The sequence below is a fragment of the Ceratosolen solmsi genome, unplaced genomic scaffold (genome assembly GCF_000503995.2).
Source record: "Ceratosolen solmsi marchali unplaced genomic scaffold, CerSol_1.0 scaffold29, whole genome shotgun sequence".
In the NCBI taxonomy this organism is placed as follows: domain Eukaryota; kingdom Metazoa; phylum Arthropoda; class Insecta; order Hymenoptera; family Agaonidae; genus Ceratosolen; species Ceratosolen solmsi.
This window is the reverse complement of record NW_011948417.1, coordinates 7025143-7044953: the sequence shown is the minus strand read 5'-3', so window position 1 is coordinate 7044953 and position 19811 is coordinate 7025143. Positions and strand designations below refer to the sequence as shown.

General features: G+C 26.7%; 1 protein-coding gene across 8 annotated transcripts in view; it reads right to left on the bottom strand.

Annotated features, from left to right (window-relative positions):
- LOC105359771 (myelin regulatory factor) overlaps positions 1–19811 on the bottom strand; it is a 35943-nt gene that overhangs the window by 3099 nt on the left and 13033 nt on the right. For 2 of the 8 annotated variants that reach the window (XM_011496452.1, XM_011496453.1), the window contains exons 2-13: positions 12626–12719; positions 8019–8228; positions 6979–7070; positions 6056–6423; positions 4360–4626; positions 4097–4275; positions 3370–3592; positions 2901–3059; positions 1921–2250; positions 1469–1725; positions 775–1116; positions 258–432 (exon numbers count right to left, since the gene is read on the bottom strand). In XM_011496452.1, coding sequence (XP_011494754.1) covers positions 258–432; positions 775–1116; positions 1469–1725; positions 1921–2250; positions 2901–3059; positions 3370–3592; positions 4097–4275; positions 4360–4626; positions 6056–6423; positions 6979–7070; positions 8019–8228; positions 12626–12719 — 2696 coding nt within the window. The remainder of the gene's footprint in view (positions 1–257; positions 433–774; positions 1117–1468; positions 1726–1920; positions 2251–2900; positions 3060–3369; positions 3593–4096; positions 4276–4359; positions 4627–6055; positions 6424–6978; positions 7071–8018; positions 8229–12625; positions 12720–19811) is intronic. The other 6 variants (XM_011496457.1, XM_011496454.1, XM_011496456.1 and 3 more) reach the window with 6 other exon arrangements.

Sequence of the window (19811 nt, the reverse complement as noted above, 5' to 3'; positions counted from 1 at the left end):
AATAACATTTTTATAAATATATCGATCATGATTAACATATTTTATACAATTTTATTATATTGATAATTTTAGAATGAAAAAATTTTCTTACATATTTTAAATCTTTTTAAAGTTAATAAAAAATATTATTCCGAACAAATGATCTCTAAAAATTATCAGATATACTAATGAAGGTATAAAAATAACAATGATTAATTTGTCCAATTTCATGTTAGAGTGAAATAGTATTTTATTAAAGCAATTGTGAAAAAAATCACCTGACAAGGGCTTTCAAGTTCCGTAAAATGCGAAGAGCATTCTACTGGTTTTCCTAAAGCAACAGGTCCTTTAGTAGTAGGAGGAGAGTCAACATCCGTGGCTTGATCATTTTCATCGACATTGCTTGGAACAGCTCCCGGTCCATTTTTACTCAACCAATTACTAGGGAAGTCACTGCACAATTAATTTCTTATTATGCATTTGGAAATATTTTTAAAGAATATATATATATATATATATATATATATATATATATATATATATATATATATATATATATATATATATATACATTTATTTATTTATTTATTCAGTATGTTGCAGAATCTTTTAACTAACAAAAGCCGATTCATTGACGTTTAAGGAAAATATTTATCAATAATTTAACTTTTAATATCACCATAATTAATTATGATGTTTTACTTGATATTAAATAACAATGTAATGTAGCGTGTAATATGTAATGCCTTAAATATACTAAAATCGGCCACCTTTTATAAATAAAGTATGACTTACTTTTTATCGACCTTGGGAGGTGAGCCTGGATGTCCCATAGGATACCAAGTAATCTCTTGTGAATATAGGTGGTGCTTGGCATTGGGCGGATGAGTCGTTAAAGCATCGTTTTTAGGAGTGTTGTGATCTAGGATCGTGCTCAAGTGAATTCCATGCCTCGTATAAGACGGTGGCGTAGTTCGTGGTAATGGCTTCGATTTGAAATCCGGGCTTACCGGTATTTGAACAGTATTGCTATGCGATGGTCCAACCGCGAGAATACCACTGCCGGCCATTGCCGTCCATTCCATACTACTGCGTTTTTGGTACTCTAAGAAGTACAAGCTGGCCATAGCTACGAGGCTAGAAGAAGTTTAGAACAGAGAGCTTAATCGGTGTATGAAAATTGATTGCAGTTTTCAATATTCACATTTCACTTGGTGTTACTTATTTTCAATAATTTAAAGTTATTATCTTATTTCTCAACAATTTAAAGTTATATTCTATTAACGTGTTGAAGGAAAGAGTAATTTAAACTATCTGCTTTAAAAGAAAATTTTATAATAATTCGATTATTAAATTATTATTAAACTATCAACTGCTTAACCATTATAAGAGATATGTAAAGTTTGAAAGCGAATTGGTAACGGCCTTTTATTGTAATATAAAATTTCTGTTTAAAGTAATAGCGATAAATATAATTGAATATATTTACCAGAATGCCATTATAAGAATCAAAATAACGATAATAATCTGTATGAATTTGTTGCTGCAAAAAAGTTCCTCGTTACGCTCAGATTTCCTCAATCTATTCGTTATTGAAGTTTTTGCATTTATTGACGAGTATTTACTGTTTGATATGTTAGATACTGAACTAATAGAGCTCTTAAGACTATCGCCTCTCTTTAATTTAGCCAATCGCTTATTTATTCTTTCTAATTGATCTATTCTGGTTTCCAAACTATCCGTTACCTGAAAAATTTAGTATTCATTTTACTTACGATTCATCATTACATTATGTATGGAATTGTTAAAACTCTTAAATAGCTAATACTTATTTTGCTTTTTAAGTATAATAATAATAAAGTGTTAATTACAATTATCATTTAAATTTCTTCATCACAGAATGATAAATAATTAAATATATAGGATTGTAATATAATGTACCTTGCATAGTTCTTTCACAGCACCGATATTTTCCATAAAAATTCGCTCTTTATTGACGACTAAGAAGTTATCTATTCTCTGACCATTTGGCAGAACGATGTCACCAGCTGGTAATACAGCTTCCGGTAGAATTTGTTGGACTTCCTGAGCAATAACACCAGTGTCTTCGTGCGTTTTAATGCCTAGACCCGAGAGTTGAGCAAACTCCGGAGCGTACCGATATCGAACGACTCTCAGTTGTTGTACATTTCTTAGTTGTTCTCGCGTATCGAGCTCGTGTACATTCTGTTTTGCTCTTGCATCGCTCGGTTGAACAATATGTCCAGTTACCTACGGTTGAAAAAAATGTAATTTTAAAGACACGAGCTAATTAAGGTTCCCATGAAATATGATTCAATGCGAATTCCATAATCCATAATCGGAAAATGCCAAATAATCTATAATTTTATTTCATAATAGAAAAATATGAGTATTTACAATTTATTTAGGATTTAAAAAATCTTATATTTATTTTATAAAACAGATGATTATTTCTCTTCGAAATTGATGTCATAAAAACTCAAGATATCTTAAGTTACAATGCAATTCTTCATGTTGTGGACGATGCTTTGATTTAGAATCTACAGACTGATAATAAGGCTTTCGAATTTCAAAATGTATTCAAATAATTTGGACGAATTTCATTATGATTTATTTTGCAACATTATTAAAGAAACGTTTTTGTCATTACATTATTAAGAAACGATTATCATTATATTACAATTTTAATATAGATATTTTCTTGTTAATATAATAACGTAATATAATCGTCCTTAAAGTCTTCATCTATATGTAAAGCAATCCAGGACGTGCAAACGTGCCAATTGTTAAAGATAATTGACATAGACATTAAAGTAAAATCAAAATGTTATTCTCAAATAAATTGAAAACTCTCTAAATATGCAGCTTTAAATCAACATTAATAAACAGTTACTATTTACCTTAACGTTACCATGAACCACAAGAGCTTCATCGGGTCTATCGGTGTTTATACCAACTCGACCGGCGTGATAGACGCTATCTGGTGCTGCTCCCCTTTGCCAAGTACTTTCAGATCCCACTGTGCTTCCTTCGGACTCGAATTGACCCGGATTGCTTGCCTGAAAACCACATTCTCCTTAAAATAATGTTCACTTTTATTAGTCTTATTAATTATTTTTTAATTATTAATACGCGTCTGGATGGATACTGTTATACATCTACATAATTCAAATTATTTACTTTGTTGGCATCCACTGTAATAAATATTTGATCTACTTAATACAATTATTTTATTATTTTCATACTTAAATATTTTATATACATATGATAATGATTGTCCTAACTATAAAAATTGGCGAACAAAAACTAATGAGCGATAAATATCAACAATGTCAAATGAATATTTAGAATATTTAGAAAATTTGTTACTTTTCCTACCCTGACGATTATCCGCTCAGAAGCATGTGCAACTACTTGATAATTGGCTTGATCGGCTGTGTGAGCATGTAAACCAACGACCAAATAAAAGTATCTTTGGTCTGGATTTGGTTTGCCTTTTTTCCTCATATTGTTGCTAGTCGTTTCACTAAAGTGTAAACGACCGACGGTCACTTTTGTTACACGTTCACCACCCATTTCAACTCTGAAAAGCCTTAGATTTTAATGTATATGCGTTTTCATTTTATAGACGAATACTAATGTTTATGAGTAATTCGTACTTATATTAAAATATAAAATTGATTTTTGTATATTATGGATATTATTAGCAAGTGCTAACAAATTAATGTTCACTTTAGTAAATTTAGACGTTTAAAAAGATTCGTTTGAATTTCTTGTAAAACAATTTTACCGAATATCAATCTTACTCGTGGACGAAATGAAGTTATTCGCATAAAATTAGTACCTATGAAGTTTATTTGAAAATCATGTATTGATATATATATATATATATATATATATTTATATATATATTTATATGCTTGACTTTTATGACGATTGAATCATTAAATATTCGAAGAAGGTATTATAAATGTGCATATTGGTTTTTTTTTTAAATTTATTTAAACAATATTACTAAATATTTAAAACTTGAATATTTTCAAAGTGACTCAGCACAAAATATAAAATATAAAATGGCTATAGCTGTAATACTTACACAACTGGGTGAAATGGTTTTTTACTCCTATCGCTTTGACTTTGTTCGACTCTGATAGTTTGCGTTGGAGATTCAACCTTTACACCATAAAAATGAAGTTGAAAACTACTGATTTTTTTCAAACCTTCAACGGTTTTTACAAACACAGCTTCTCCTTGCAATTGCGCATGGCATGTAATCTATAGGTATTTGTTAATTTGAAATGAATACTTTAAGATATTAATATTACTATTTCATCGAATGATATTAAAGATAATACAAACTTGAAAGTGATTCTTTTTCTGACATACAAATGCATCATCTGAATTACTAAAATTGAATCCTTTATCAGCATCCACTCTATAATGTGGGACTGGAAGTTCTTTTAAATTATGGTCACATAGAGCATGCCAAGAAGTTTGTTGAAAAGGATGGAAACGAATACATTGATAACTAGCGTCCGAGTAATTATTATCGCCATTTGTTTCATCGTTGTCGACACCTGTGCTGCTGCTGCTGCAGCTGTGTTCGACAGTACCCAATTCTGGTTCCTGATAATATATAATAACATTGAATTGATAAACATATAAGTTTTCACTTTTATTATATTTTTTAGATATTTGTTAATGTAATCATATCGAATAAGGATCTTATAACAGAACTACAAAATAATTAACATATATAGAATACTATAAAACAGAGTTTAACATCGATTTTTTATACTATTTTAACAATCATTATCAAAGTATCTTAAATAATTATTTTTATTAAGAAGTTGCAACATTTTTTAAGTAAAAATCATATTTACGTGAGACGATTTCGTACTTAGTGATATTGATGTATTATTTGATCAGATGACTGATATTTTTATAAACAGCGCAATAATTTAATTTGTGTGTTTACTTTAACAAACACTGAAACCTCAAGCAGTTCATGTGTCTTCTGATAAGTTGGAGATACTGTCGCGCAAAAAATTTTATAGAAAATTTGACTAGTTTTTGTTAATAAATTTAAAAAAAAAAATCATTCTTAAAACGTTAAATATATATTTTCAAATGGAGACACTTTATATTTTATATTCTGAAATGCGATATACTTCATATATCATAAATCCATAAATCAAAGCGACTTAAATTATTTAAAAAAATATATTATGTGAAATTATCTGTTTATTAATTGTATTCTTATATATACGATTGAATATTAATATGAATTAAATTTACAGAGGAATAGTAAAAATTATGAATTAAAAAAATATGCTTATTTAATAATTGAAATTGAAATATTTATTTGAAAAAAATAAATACAGCCGATAGATGAAAATTAATTTTTTTAAATTTAAAACAAATTTGCTTATAAAAATATAATATAACATATATTTAGAGACAATGCAGTTGTAAGATAAAACTTTTTTTCTGAACTTTTTGCCTCGCAAATATATAAACTTTAGTATATTTTCTCATAAAGTTTCGAACAGAATGTAAATTGACAATTTAAATTTAAAATAATGCGTGAAATTGTTGTAGACATTATATGATATTATCTTGCATAGAAGATAATAGTCATAACCGTTCATATATTAATGCTTCAATTACAGAAAATTGCAAAATCAATTAATAATTAACAACAATAGTTTATGTATAATTCTATCAATTTTTTTTTTTTTTTTTTTTTTTTTTTTTTTTATAATATTATTTGCCTTTATTCGCGTACAATTAACCAAAAAAAACTTTGTTTCTACTAAAATGATTGCTTAATGTCTATGGATTAATATACGTGTGCGCGTGTGCGTACGAGCGAAATTTTCTGTAAGAAAGAAGGTGCAATTTATAAGGTAAAAGTAATAAAAAGCTTAACTATATATCTAAAGTTCTAAAATATCGGTAATAAAATGGAGCGTGCCTTTTTTTATTTCATAGATTGACAGAATAATGTATTAGTATATTAAATCTAGGTAAGTAGTTAAAAAATGTCTCATACGTTATATACCTGCTTGACGTGTACAAGCCCATCCTGGCTATGTTTCCGCTTTTTGGGTGCAGACTGTAGAGATGTGTACAATGTTGTAATGCCATTGGCATTGTGTTGTTCGTGTGACAGAGGCAGCAACGGTGCAGCCAATTGTTGTTGTTGCTGTTGTTGCTGTTGCGTCTGTTGCTGCTGTTGGACAGAAAGGACTGCAGTGTTCGTCGTAAGAAGAGGTGTGAGCACAGGATGCGATAGTAATAGCGGCTCTTGCGATCCGTTTATTCCACGAGGTGACGGCGGTAATAGGGATGGTACGTAGCTCGTGGTGTTACCCTGATGCTGTTGCAGTAACACCTCTGCCGGCAGACTGCCCTTCTGATCTGTGCCAGACAAGACATCGTTTAAAATGTTTTTTCATTGCAGTTTATTGCCAATATATGTTATCGATATAACGTGAGCATATTGTATATTTTTCCGAGATGGCAAGTTAAATTCTACGACAGTGCGAACAACAGTATGGATTGAAACAATAAATTTAGAAAAGCAGTAGTCATTTGATATATATTTAGTTTGCTGATGGTCTATACTTTCTAATTAAGAAAATTCATACTTTTATGTAAATAATAGTTATATATCGAACCACTTACTTATAATTTTCAACCCATTATTATTATGTGGAAGAAGTTTTTATTGAGTAATTAATTGATGTATTGGCAAATATAGAACATAGAAATGGCCCAAGTAAGATAATAATCATTATTATAAAAAAGTACCTTATAAAGCGGAAATGAAATAGAATTTTCATTTCGCTACGAAAATTGTTGTTTATCAAATTAAATGAAATTGTTGTTCTACTTTTGAAATGGATGGATTTATTATTCAACAATAATATTTATATACGTTCCTAAAATTAAACAAGAAAGCTTTTAACTTACGCGGTGAATGTACATGACGTGCCTCGTGATGTCCAGGTGGAGAATATGGAGGTTCGCTACCGCTATCTGGTGGACTATCTGGGAGACCATGTCTGTACATATGGGAAAGTGCATTTGTGTTATTGAAAAAATCTCGGTTACGATGTCAGACTTGATGGAATACCACGTATAAGTTTTTTTTTTTTTTTTTTTCTTTAAAATTAACTAATCCTAAATTATCAAATGCATAATTTTAAAAAATTTGGGTTTCAATACTATTTTCAAGCAAATTAAAGTTATTAAATCTAAAATTAAAGTTTGAGTGTATCATCATTAAATTATGCTGAATGAATAATTGAAATTTGTGCAATTATATAAGATATAGTTAATATTATTGAATACATTCTTATATTGGTCAAGATTGGTAATGCTATTAGTTTAGAAAACTCAAAATACTTTACAATTTCAAAATTAAATATTGTTCTAACCATGTATTACTTACACTATTCTGATATTATATTCTATTATATATATATATATTTTTTTTTTTAATTTTGTTTGTATTTACAGCACATACTTACGTAGGTACCTTTACATTGAAATTTTGAATAAAATTTTTGCCAAAATATTTAATACCATCTTGGATCATTGCGGTTGCCTTAAACCACAAAACCAAAAAGAAGAATTTAACGATCTAACGCGAGTGTTAGATTGATGAAATAGTAATTAAATATTGGTAGCTCTAAGTTAAAAAATTTTCCTTTTACTACTAAATACTATAATTTTAAAAGGTTCATCAATAGAGATCATTTATTGATAATCAATCAAGTACCTAAATATTTTATTATAAAATTTTGAACTTTGAGAGCAAATACGAGTAATTTAATCTTGTTGTTTAAAATGTTGTTCAATTTTTCAAAACGATTATGATCCTTAAAAAAAAAAAAAAAGAAAAAAAGAAAAATAGTTTGAGAGAAGTTTGAAAAATCGAAAGTTTCAAGATACTTTTGAAATAGATCGAGCGTTAAATTACGTAGATAATTTATACAACATAGACTTACGGAAGTACATAAGATTGAGGGTCTTTATAAGTTGGTCCGGGTGGTATTGCCGTGTTGACGGGACTGCAGGTGGTCGTGACTGGATGACTCTGCGTAATTGGTGAGGGAAGCCTCGGTGGAAGTTGTTGGCTGGTCGTCGTCACCTCGATGCTGGTTCCATGATTTGCTGGAGGGCTGTTCTCATTGTGAGCAAGAGTGTCTGCGAAGTATCTAGAGCCATTTATAAGAAAGAGACATTAATGTACAACGTCATGTTGATACGATAGACAATTAATTTCTTTAAAACTAATTAATTTAGGGGAACGTTATCCGAATATTGACATAATTGAGAAGGAAAAAAATAAAATATATAAATAAAATTATACACAAACGACTATACGTATAAACAGAAACGTAATATAATATATAATTTCACTAAATATTATTGAGTATTTTTGCATAATTGAACTTTGTAAACATATTAAAAACATATTAAAAACACTTTATTTTCTAAAATTATGTGTAAATATTAAAAATATTTTTTAAATCCTTTGAATAACTTTATATATACATTACAATTACAATTATAATTATTTCAACACTGTAGCAATGTTGTTATAAAAAAAAAACTAATGTATTTTGGAAGTTTTTACACTTTTATTAATGAACTTTATTAAATATTCATTTTATATCTTAAATAAAATAATATATCGACTGTTTTAAAGTATTTCTTAAACATGTAATTATTCATTACATACAATTTATTAAAAATAACTTATATTGTCATATTTTTTACAATCATAATATCTTTAATAAAGTTTATTAAAATCCATTATTATTTTTTTATAATTACTTAAATCGTTTTGAAATTTTCTTTTAAATAGTAATAAATTTACAAACATATATTACGATTATGTATAAATTTATAGTTTGAATCATGTTAAATAATATAAAAATATATATATATATATATTTTATCAAAAAGATTGTTTGAGCTTTCAGTATGTTATATTTAATTAGTTTATCATTCATACTAAGGATATTGTTATTGTGTGTGCATTTATCGTGCGTATAAAGTTGTATTTCAATGATGTATATATCGTACGCTGGAAGGAGAAATCATCATTAATGTCGACCCTGCAATGTTGCAAAATTAATGCTACTAATATTATAATATAATGAATAATATAATATAGAATCAATTAGGTGATTTTAGTTGCTCTGCATGCTAATTAAATAAATATTAAACAAACTATTAGTGACGTATAAATGTTAAAGCAATTCTAAAATTTCCATAATTAATGAAAAATTATATATTAATATGAATTATTATCATTAATAAATAATAGCTTTTAACATTTTTTTTTAAGAAGTTCTTTTGGTTTGGTAATAAAATGTATCAATTTCAATATAAAAAGCTATCAAGATCAATAACACTTATAAATAGAGAGCATTATTTAATAAAAGTATTACTTCCATTAATTTTAAATGAAAATTTTATAACTTAATTTCATTTCTCAATGTCATTCTCACTAACTGTAATATTAAAATTACAAAAATATAATGAATATATAAAATTTCAATTCGTTAATGATTCTGATATTGAAGAATAGTAGAAAAAGAAAAAGGTTAGTACATTAACCAATAGTAGATAAATGAAGTGAAGGTACCAAAGAAATCCTTAAAATTATCTATAATTATTTAAAAAAAATCTAATTATTAGAAAAATTATTATGCTTGGTAAAATACAATGCTTTAAAATAGATGATTAATTGATATAGATAGATACATAAGTATTAATAAGAGATGGTATGTATAATCAGTATAATTTTGGTTAAACGTTGAACTATTTTTATAAATTACAAAAAATTTATGTATTGAAATGTTCCGAATTCATAATCTATAAATCTTTTATCGTTTCAAGATTTTCGTTAATATGATGAAAATTTTACCAAAAAATTATTAATCTAGAGAGAATGTTGACATACTAAACTAACCAACGATAAATATTCTGATTAAATTATAAGATTTAAGAGACGATGTAATAAGAGTCATAAAATCGATAAATATTTATTTTCCTTTTTAATATAAAAAAATATGTCGCTTCGGTCACTGGGTCATTTATACCTTATATTTTATAAACTAATATTCTTGGGCGTAACAATTATTTATTAGCTTAAAAATAATCGAGTTAATTTTTTAATATATAACGTTAATTTACTTTAATGCCACTTCAACATAGACACAACTAAGTATTAAGACAAAATTATATACAGGTACCTTAAAATTTTCATTCATTTTTTCAATATAAAAAAGTTATTTGTACGAAAATTGAAGCTCGTTTATTTAATTTGAATTCTTATTTTGTCTAACACACGTGAATGTTCTTTATATTTAAATACTATTACAAATAAATGCCTTCTCATTAATCGCTGAAAGATATTATAGGCAATTAAGTAAAGTCAGTGCCAACTTATAGTTTCTTATATTCTATTATATTTTCTCTACGATTTATGCTTTCCTCTACGTTCATTCGGATAGTTATATTTCTTGCCAATGCCTAACATCTTTAAGTTTAGTGGTTAAACTTTTCGGATGGTTTTAAATCGCTGCTGCGACTGTCGTCAAAACATACGAACACACGAACTACACAACGCGTCCGCTCGACGCGCACCAAGCACGCAAGGTTCACAAAAAGAAAAATAATATTATCGCCCGCACTCGGCATTGTCCATTATGCACCAGCTCACTGCTTATGGTGATTTATATTAGCTTACTGTCAACCAACTATTTTTAAGTAGACCAATTAAAATTGTCCTGTTAATGCCTATTATTATTATGTTTTCTCAACTAAACAAATGGGGTTCGAGCGAACGTGTAACTTAAATGAACATTGAACAATTTAATATTGCGAAAATACTTAAGAAATTCTCTTAAAACATATGAAAAATCATTATCTACATATATTATTTTAAATTCATTCACTAAAATTCGTTCTCTATATCAATAGTATTTTGTAGATTTATTAATTCAAGCTAATATTCAAATATTAAACATAATAATAAAAAGGAGAAAATTATTGATTAAAATAGTTGGTAATAAATCAGATAAAATATTGGTCAGAATGTTAGAATTAATTAGTAAGCTGCAATTTTTGAAAATGTATTCGAAAATTTTTTTTTATACCTAAAAAAAATATATTCCTACTTAAGTTATTTCGTAATAGAATCATATGACTTCAATCATTTTAATAATCGTTCTATTAAATGATACATTCGCGCATGCTATATAGCAGATCGCTAGAGCTTCATTCAATTATCGTCTTATAGAATTTTATTTATATTATTATTATATTGAATTGTGATAGGATGGGGGAAAAAAACACGAAAATATGAAATCTGTATAGAACTAATATACCTCTTATATATATATATATATATATATTTTGTGTGTTTCAATGAAGTCACATAATGCACATTGCGGAGAATCGCCGTCTATAGCAGCAATGCTAATGCAATAGGCAGTGATTCCATCAATTTCATCCAGTCTCTAGCGGTGTCATTATATCATTACATTACTCTACATGATTCGTTCCGCATGCTACAGAACACACGACTTTCCGACCGAATACAAAACTCATCGTCCAGTCTATGTGTACAGATAGTAGTACTTCATTCGTACCGTTCATCCTGAATCTTTATTCGTTCTCATTATTTTTGTTTTTTTCTTATGTTTCAAAAAATCATAGATATTGTTGCACAGAATCAAGCAAATAAGTATATATAGAAACTATTTTTTAAGATTGCGACAATTTTTTGTTTCACATACTAGGGATGTGAAGATACTAAATAATTTGTAATAAAACTGTTATTGTAATATTGTTATAACATAATGAAATATGTAGAGATAATTATATTAATTTATTTCTAATTATTGAATATATATATATACATACATATAGTATAATATATACACACATAAAATTTTTAATAGATGTACATAGATATAAATTGATATAATAAAAAATCTAGTAGTTCTTTGAATCTCTTTGAAGTATTATAACTGATTTTAAAATTAATTTCTGGAAAATCAAAATTATTATACTTTAAATGTATAACTCATTAACAATTAAAATTTTGTAATCTTGTCGATAGTTGTTTATTAAATTGGTTATGTTGTATTCAGATATTTTGATTGCAATATAATTCAAACATATTATTTACACGTATATGGAGCGTATAATATTTACTACATATTTGGTCACATACTTTAATGTACTTTAATAATTAGTAAATATTTCTTTTTATATAGACAGACTGTTACTTCAAAATATATATCATCAATATATATATATATATATATATATCACTATTTTCTTACGTAAGATTATTTTTAAATTTGAAGTAATTAATATAAATTATTTTAGAACATACACATATAAAAACTGTATATACTTCTATAATCTGTAATTGTCAAATGCATATCAAAATGTGAATAATAAAATATATTTTGCCAGTATTCAATTAAGTCATTTTTCATTCATTTTTCAAGTTTTAAAAGAATCATTTAATATTTATCATTTAATATTTAATTTTTCTAAATTTAAATTAAAATTTTATTAAACTTACGTAGCTGGTTGTTCGCTATCACTGTTGATGAAATCCTCTAGTTGTGAAAAATCTAATGCCTCGTTATCAATTCCTCCAACAAAATCACCCCTTCCTATAAACATTATAGAAAATAAAAATTATTAATTTCAATGATTAGTTATGTATAATAATTATAATCATTTTCATTTATAATATAGGTATATATAAATAAAAAGCAGTTATGGTATTTATTTATCAGTTTAATAATGTTATTTGTTTACTTTCACTATCTTTTATTCTACGTATAGTCAATAGATTACTTATAAAAGATAAAGGAATACCAAAAGCTATTAAAAATTTCTATTATATTATTATCTATTAAATTATTACAAATTTATGCACGATCTTAACCCTTTAAATCATCTTTATATTTATAAAAATCATAAAAGGTACTAAAAATTTTTTTTAATATATATTTGTTAAAATTTTTTTTTTTTTTTGCTTGACTTTTCAATAAATATTTGTCATCCATTTTCCAACTGTGCTAAGTTATTACAAGCGAAAGAAATTCGAACAAATAAAAGTTACCGGACTATCTTAGTCCCGCTTAATCATTTAAGCGGTCGAATCAAGTGTCATAACTCGCTGCTTCCGTTCGGCTATTTACCGAACTTAGAACGCACTTAAGACTTTTAATCAATTTAATAATTTATCTAAACATCATTTATATGTATGAGATTACTTCTCAAATTTTTAATTTTATATACAAATTTAGGCTGGCATTAAATTAATAATTAAATGAATAATTTGTATTAATTTCAACTAAATGATTTAAAAATTGCCTCGAAAGGGACTTTTAATACAAAAAGTTTTTCTAAATATTTGTAATTTGTGATTGTTAAATGGTTTTAATTGTATTTTTGACAATAATAATTGTTGAATTAAGTAAGCTAAATTTTTATACAATTCTTTAAAATATTAACTTATAACATTACATTACATATTATAAATTATTTTTATATTTTGAGAATATTCGAAAAAAAATTAAAAATGGAAAACTAACAAGGCATATATTTTTTACATAATCATAGATTCAAAAGGGATTTAATTATAATTATTTTGTAAATAAATATTCAAATCAAGTAATAGAACTACGTAAATAAATAATTGTTACAAACATTTTTATTGGTATTTCTACAAATTTGATTTTGATAAATTTATAAAATATATTTTAAATATATCTAGCAACTTTTAAATTTTAGATAGTGTTTGAATAAATATTAAATGATTATATGATTATATATAAACTTTTGAACAATTTTAGTAACGAAACGGTAAAAAAACATTTTTAATATCACTATTTGCCTAAATATATTAATTATAGTACAATAATAATAACATTTATAATAAGTTAATTAACTAAGAAAGAATATAATTACTTTAATTTAGAACAATAATTAATTAGCAGTTTTTCGTCAATTTAACTGAATTATGATTATTTTGTATTATCTAAGCGATTACATATATAGAAGTAGTATATTATAGCCTTAGTCTTATTTAAGAATACACAAACTATTTCCATAAAAACTATATTATTAATATATATTCAGATTTTTATTTTAAGTTAATTTGAATCTTTATAACTTGCATCATAATATAACTTGGCTTGGCAAACCTAAGTCTCTCGTAGTTATAAAATTGACATCATCATTATATTGTAATAATACAATTAATTCAATATTTATAAAAATAGAAACAAGATTTTAACTATTTCTTCAAATAAATATTTATTTTCTTTATTTTATTATTAAGTCTTGTAACTAGTAAATGTTTTATTTTTATTAGTTTGTAATACACTTTTTAATTACTATTTTATAGACTCAAATGAGTATATTTTTGTTTATGTTAAAAGTATTATTGAAATTATAATTATATATATGCATACAGAAGTGAAAAAACTAAAACTAAAAATAGAAATAATAATTTGAACTGATTCATGTGTCATGGAAATAACTCGATTATATTCTAAGATTAGTTCCATTATTATTTATAATAGTTGTAATGTGCTCTATTATTATCTATAATAAGATTACAATGGATATAAATAGATAGACTAGATGAATACATTCATAGGATTTATAATTAGTATAAGTGAACATATATATATATATATATATATATATATATATATATACTTATGTAAAAATTTCATAGAATATTCTAATGATAAAATATTTTTAATATAAATGAGACGCTAATTTATACTTTTATTTAATTTATGATCACTTTAAAGTATTAAAATTTAATAAAATAACTTGAATTAATTCATTACAATTAAATAACAAAACTAATTTAATTACTAAAATTATAAAATTATTTATATATTCTAGTCATGGAATGCTTTAACGATATGTACAAAATATAACAATTATATAATCAATGTCGCATTAATATTGTAAATTTTATTTGAAAATTAAAAATTTGGAAGAAGTTCCATTTTCACGGTATGGTCTCGATAAGGATATATGCGCGTGCTCTATAAGGGGTTAGTAAAGGAGGGGGCGAAGGTATACAGAGTAGCGAATCACCGTTGGGCTAAGTGCGGGGGATGAAGAAATGCTGCCACCACGCGAATGGGGCGTTACTAACTTCCTATCGACCAAACTACAAAATTACCCCACACTGCTAAATCTCGAATATTATAACGGATACTAGGAAAGAAAAACAAGAAAAGGAAATACTTTCATCTTGTCTTTCGTTATGGATTTTATAAAGTGTATACCATCGAGATTTAACTAATATGTACACATATAGAAGTAAAAGAATCATACATGCAAATATACATACAAACAAGCTTCCATACGTGCGTATATATATATATATATATATATATATATATATATATATATGTATGTATGCGTGTATGTATATACGTGTGCGTGGGTGCGTATGTGCGTAATTAAAAATTTTCTCTTACGTAAAAATACGTACGTACAAATGGGCATAAATACATATGTGTTTACCTTGTTCACTCATTTTCATGATGGTTCTTTTTCTATTTCACCCTCTTTTACTTTGCCGACTGTCCGCCTGAGAGAAACTCGTGGCCGTTCTTTGGCGCACCGGAAATGTGGCATTTAAACGTAGGAAGTTAATTGAGCGAGGCTCATACATATATCAGTTATTTTCTTTCTTTCTCACTTGTCCACACAATTACACGCTCACTCACTCTTTCTTCTTTATGTATTTTGTAGGAGGGCAGGGGGCAGATGTTTCACTCTCGTAAGTGAGAATATAGGGGCTGGAGGGTGTACAATAAACTGAGCTCGAGAACAACCCAACCGATTAAGTACGATTAACATAATTGCTCGGCTCACATGCTTGCAGAAAGGTTGTGGGCCGCGCGTCAGGTGTTAAGCCAACAAATTGTCGTTTCTACCAATTGCCAACGTCATGTTTATGGATAATGCCGATTTATATTATATTATATATATAAATGATTAATATGAAACGATATGTTTTTCTTATGCGAGTATCAAAATAAATCTGTGTGCCTAAGGATTTCTGATCTTGATATATTCAATATGCGTTGTATGCGAAGAAATTCACATGCTGTAGATATCAAAATATTAACCTACATAATGATAAATAAATTTAATTATATAAAAACCAATTGTATTATAAATATTCTTTACAATTTAAAGAAACATAACCATAAACAATATAAATTTATAATTATATTTTTATAGTTAATATTAAAATATTCTCTTTGAAAAATGTAAATTAGAATTTCAAGAAAAATTCTTATGTATGAAAAAACTTAGTTATGCTTGAAAAAGTTTATTTTGATTTAATGAAACACAGCTCAACCTAAATATTTACATTCTTATCTACAGATTTCTTCTTAAATTTCAGTGCTTTTCATTCATTCATTTCATGATAAAGAAATTTTTTCAATAGTGGACATTGATTGCTCCTACAAAGTATTAAAATTTATATTAACAATTATATAAAATGTTTACAACTATCCCAAATTTTTGCTTGTCAATTTTGATTTTAGCAGTTTCTTTGCAATAGTCACAGTAGTTTCTATTAATAGTAATTTTTATTCTAACTTAAACAATAAAATATGAATTAGTGTTAAGCAGTAAAAACCCTGAACGTGATAAAAGGTTTGGCTAAACAAAAAATAATATTTGTATCTTTGACATATTATAATGATTACATGAGTAGTAATATTTTTCAAGTTTTATTAGATTTTCAGGTAAAATCCTACTTGACAATCGAATATTTTTATTTCAAATGCCATGATGTTCTTAATAAGAAGTATATTGCATTTTGTATACTCGGAATATATTTAATTTAGGATATTATTTTATAAATACAAGAAAGATAGATACGATTGATATAAATATTTATATTGCATTAATTAATTAATCTACCATCGAGTAATTTTACGATTAACCTATATTATAGTAATAAAATGGATATTAAATGAGATTTGTCAGAAAAGTAATTTAATTCATTATCGTAATTATTGATTAATATTAGTTTTTGGATAACTTTTTTTTTCGTTTTATAATAGATGACGGTGAATCCATGATAAAGAAAAGAAATCTAAAAAAAAGATCAACTTAATGTTTACATTTTTGTTTCTTTGTGCCGCAACATCGCACTCATTGTGCATGTACAAAATTACAAATAACAAGCGCTCCATTGAAATATACAAGATATCATCTGTTTTAAAAACGGAACGAAAAAGAAAGTGAAATTCGGGAATGTGGAGGGTGAGAATTGCCTAGCAGAGATGGCTTCTCGTACCTGCCGTGGGTATCAATCTACGCGCACTCTGCTCGGCTTGAAATTCCTCGTTTCTATCGGCTGTCACCCGGGCCACCTCTTCCCGATGCGATATTACAGTCCAGGCGAAATCCATCGAGATGATGAGGTCGGCTGCTACATGCTCGTCAGTGCGCGGCTGCTGGAAGCTCAAATTGGTCGCTGCGCGTCTGGCTGATGAATCCCGAGGCCCATGTTAAAAAATTTCGCACCCGACGCGTGCACCCGTACCTCCGGAATTGGCGCTGAGTGAAAGACTATTCGAAAGATACTCGGGGACAAGGACGAGGAGAAAAGTATATAAAGAGTGCGATTGCAGTCTCGCGTTAGCTGATCGCGGTCTGCCCCGATCGAGTTATTGGCCTCGACGTGCACGCGCACTTCGCCGTCCCGTTAAGAGACTCGACAGGGAGTTTTGAGGTTCCTGGTGGGGGATTCTCAGGCGTCGTACGTCGGAGGGCGGCAATCCCTTCTGATCATTGCCTGACCTCCCCTTTCTCTGCTCGTGCTCGCTCGATCTGCGCTACTGCTTTTTCGCTAATTTGTGCTCGATGCGTTTATTGCCGTGACGAGCCATGATCAAGATAGGGAACCACCGATTCTTATTAACATCAATGTTTTCATGCGCATTTCTCCAATTACATATACTATGCACAATATTGCATAGTACTTATTGTATATCGCAAAAGGTTACATACGATTTTCATACTTGCAGCTTACAGTTTATTTGTTGTATTTATCCATATTATAAAGGTATACGATTAGTTTATCAAGTATGTATATAACCTGTATCCTTATATTAGGTGTCGCACATCCTTATATACCAATATATCTCTCATGTATTGTGATTCTTAATAACTGCCATAATTAATTGAAAAAATGACTATTTATGTTGAAATAGAAAAGGGGTTATGCAAATTAGTCATCACTTATTAAAAATGGTACTTACTGGAGTTTTGTTTTCAAATCACGTGATCGTAAACTGAAATTAATTAACAAAATACTAGCATATGTCACATTTATTTTTAACAAAATAATTTCGATAGCAAAAATTACTTTAAGATTTATGTAAATAAATAAAGATATGTTTAATTAAATACCATTACTAAACATACTAAGCACCATAATATTAATATGATTTAAAGGTGTTAGTATTTAATAGTTTTTAAATATTCAATATCATCAACTTATCGAGTACATAAGATTTAAATAAGTAAATAATGGTGTTGATATTACATTTAGTAATAATTATATTTGACTTTGCATGTGATCGGCGTAATATATACGCTGGTTTGCACGCAAGGGAGTACACATAGTTTCAAACCCTCGACAAATATGTAAATATTTTCCTTTGGCAAGCACGTGTATCTTATACTAATCAGTGTTTTCGCATATATAATTTTGTCATTCAGGATTGATAAATTAACGTTAAATGTTACATTAAATAATTGATTTGATCAGATCAGGTAAATACATAATTTTACCTCTTACAGGTGATCTTTCAATATTATTTAATATAACTAGCAATTTTATTTCTTCTTAAATATTGAAATATATTAAAATAAAAAATCTATGGTATTAAATTTTATGTATAATATTATGAGAATTTAAACTCAATTTACATATAATAGAAAAGCAAAATTTCTAAATTATTTAATTTAATTATTGATATGATACTTGATTTTGATTGATTATTACCTACTATATAATTAGTATATAGTTTAAATTTATATATATAATACTATTAAAACATTAATAACTTTCAAAGATTTTATAATTTAATGATTATTTTTAATACAATAATAATTATTGTAATTAGATAGAATATGAAATTTTTTTTATAAACGGTTTAATTTTATATAGTTTGTGTTTAATGATTTAACTTTATATACTAAAACTATTTTTACGATCATGCACGACTTCGTAGGAAAATTTATTTCAAATAACTGTTTCGGAAGATTGATGAACAGATCATTATGAGTAAAAGTTTCTTAATTAATTTTTATTATAAATATATGAGAATAATTCATTCTGAAAATAATTTCAGATTACAAATTTACTTTTTCCAACCAACATTATAATGAGTATTTAATTGATTTTCAATCTGTCGGAATATTTATATAAAGCACAAACGGCCGTTTAGTAAAAAAATTTTATATGTATTATAAAACCTATAATATTGATTAAAAATAAATAATACTATTAAAACTAGTTTCGCAATATTCTGAAAATATTTTATAATATAAGAATATTATAATTACGAAATATTTATTAAAAAAAAAATTGAAGTATTGTAAAAATCACACACTCATAATTAGGCATTCAGAAATTTTAGTATTTATCTCAAAATTGTTTAATATTCAAAATACTAAAAATATTTTTATAT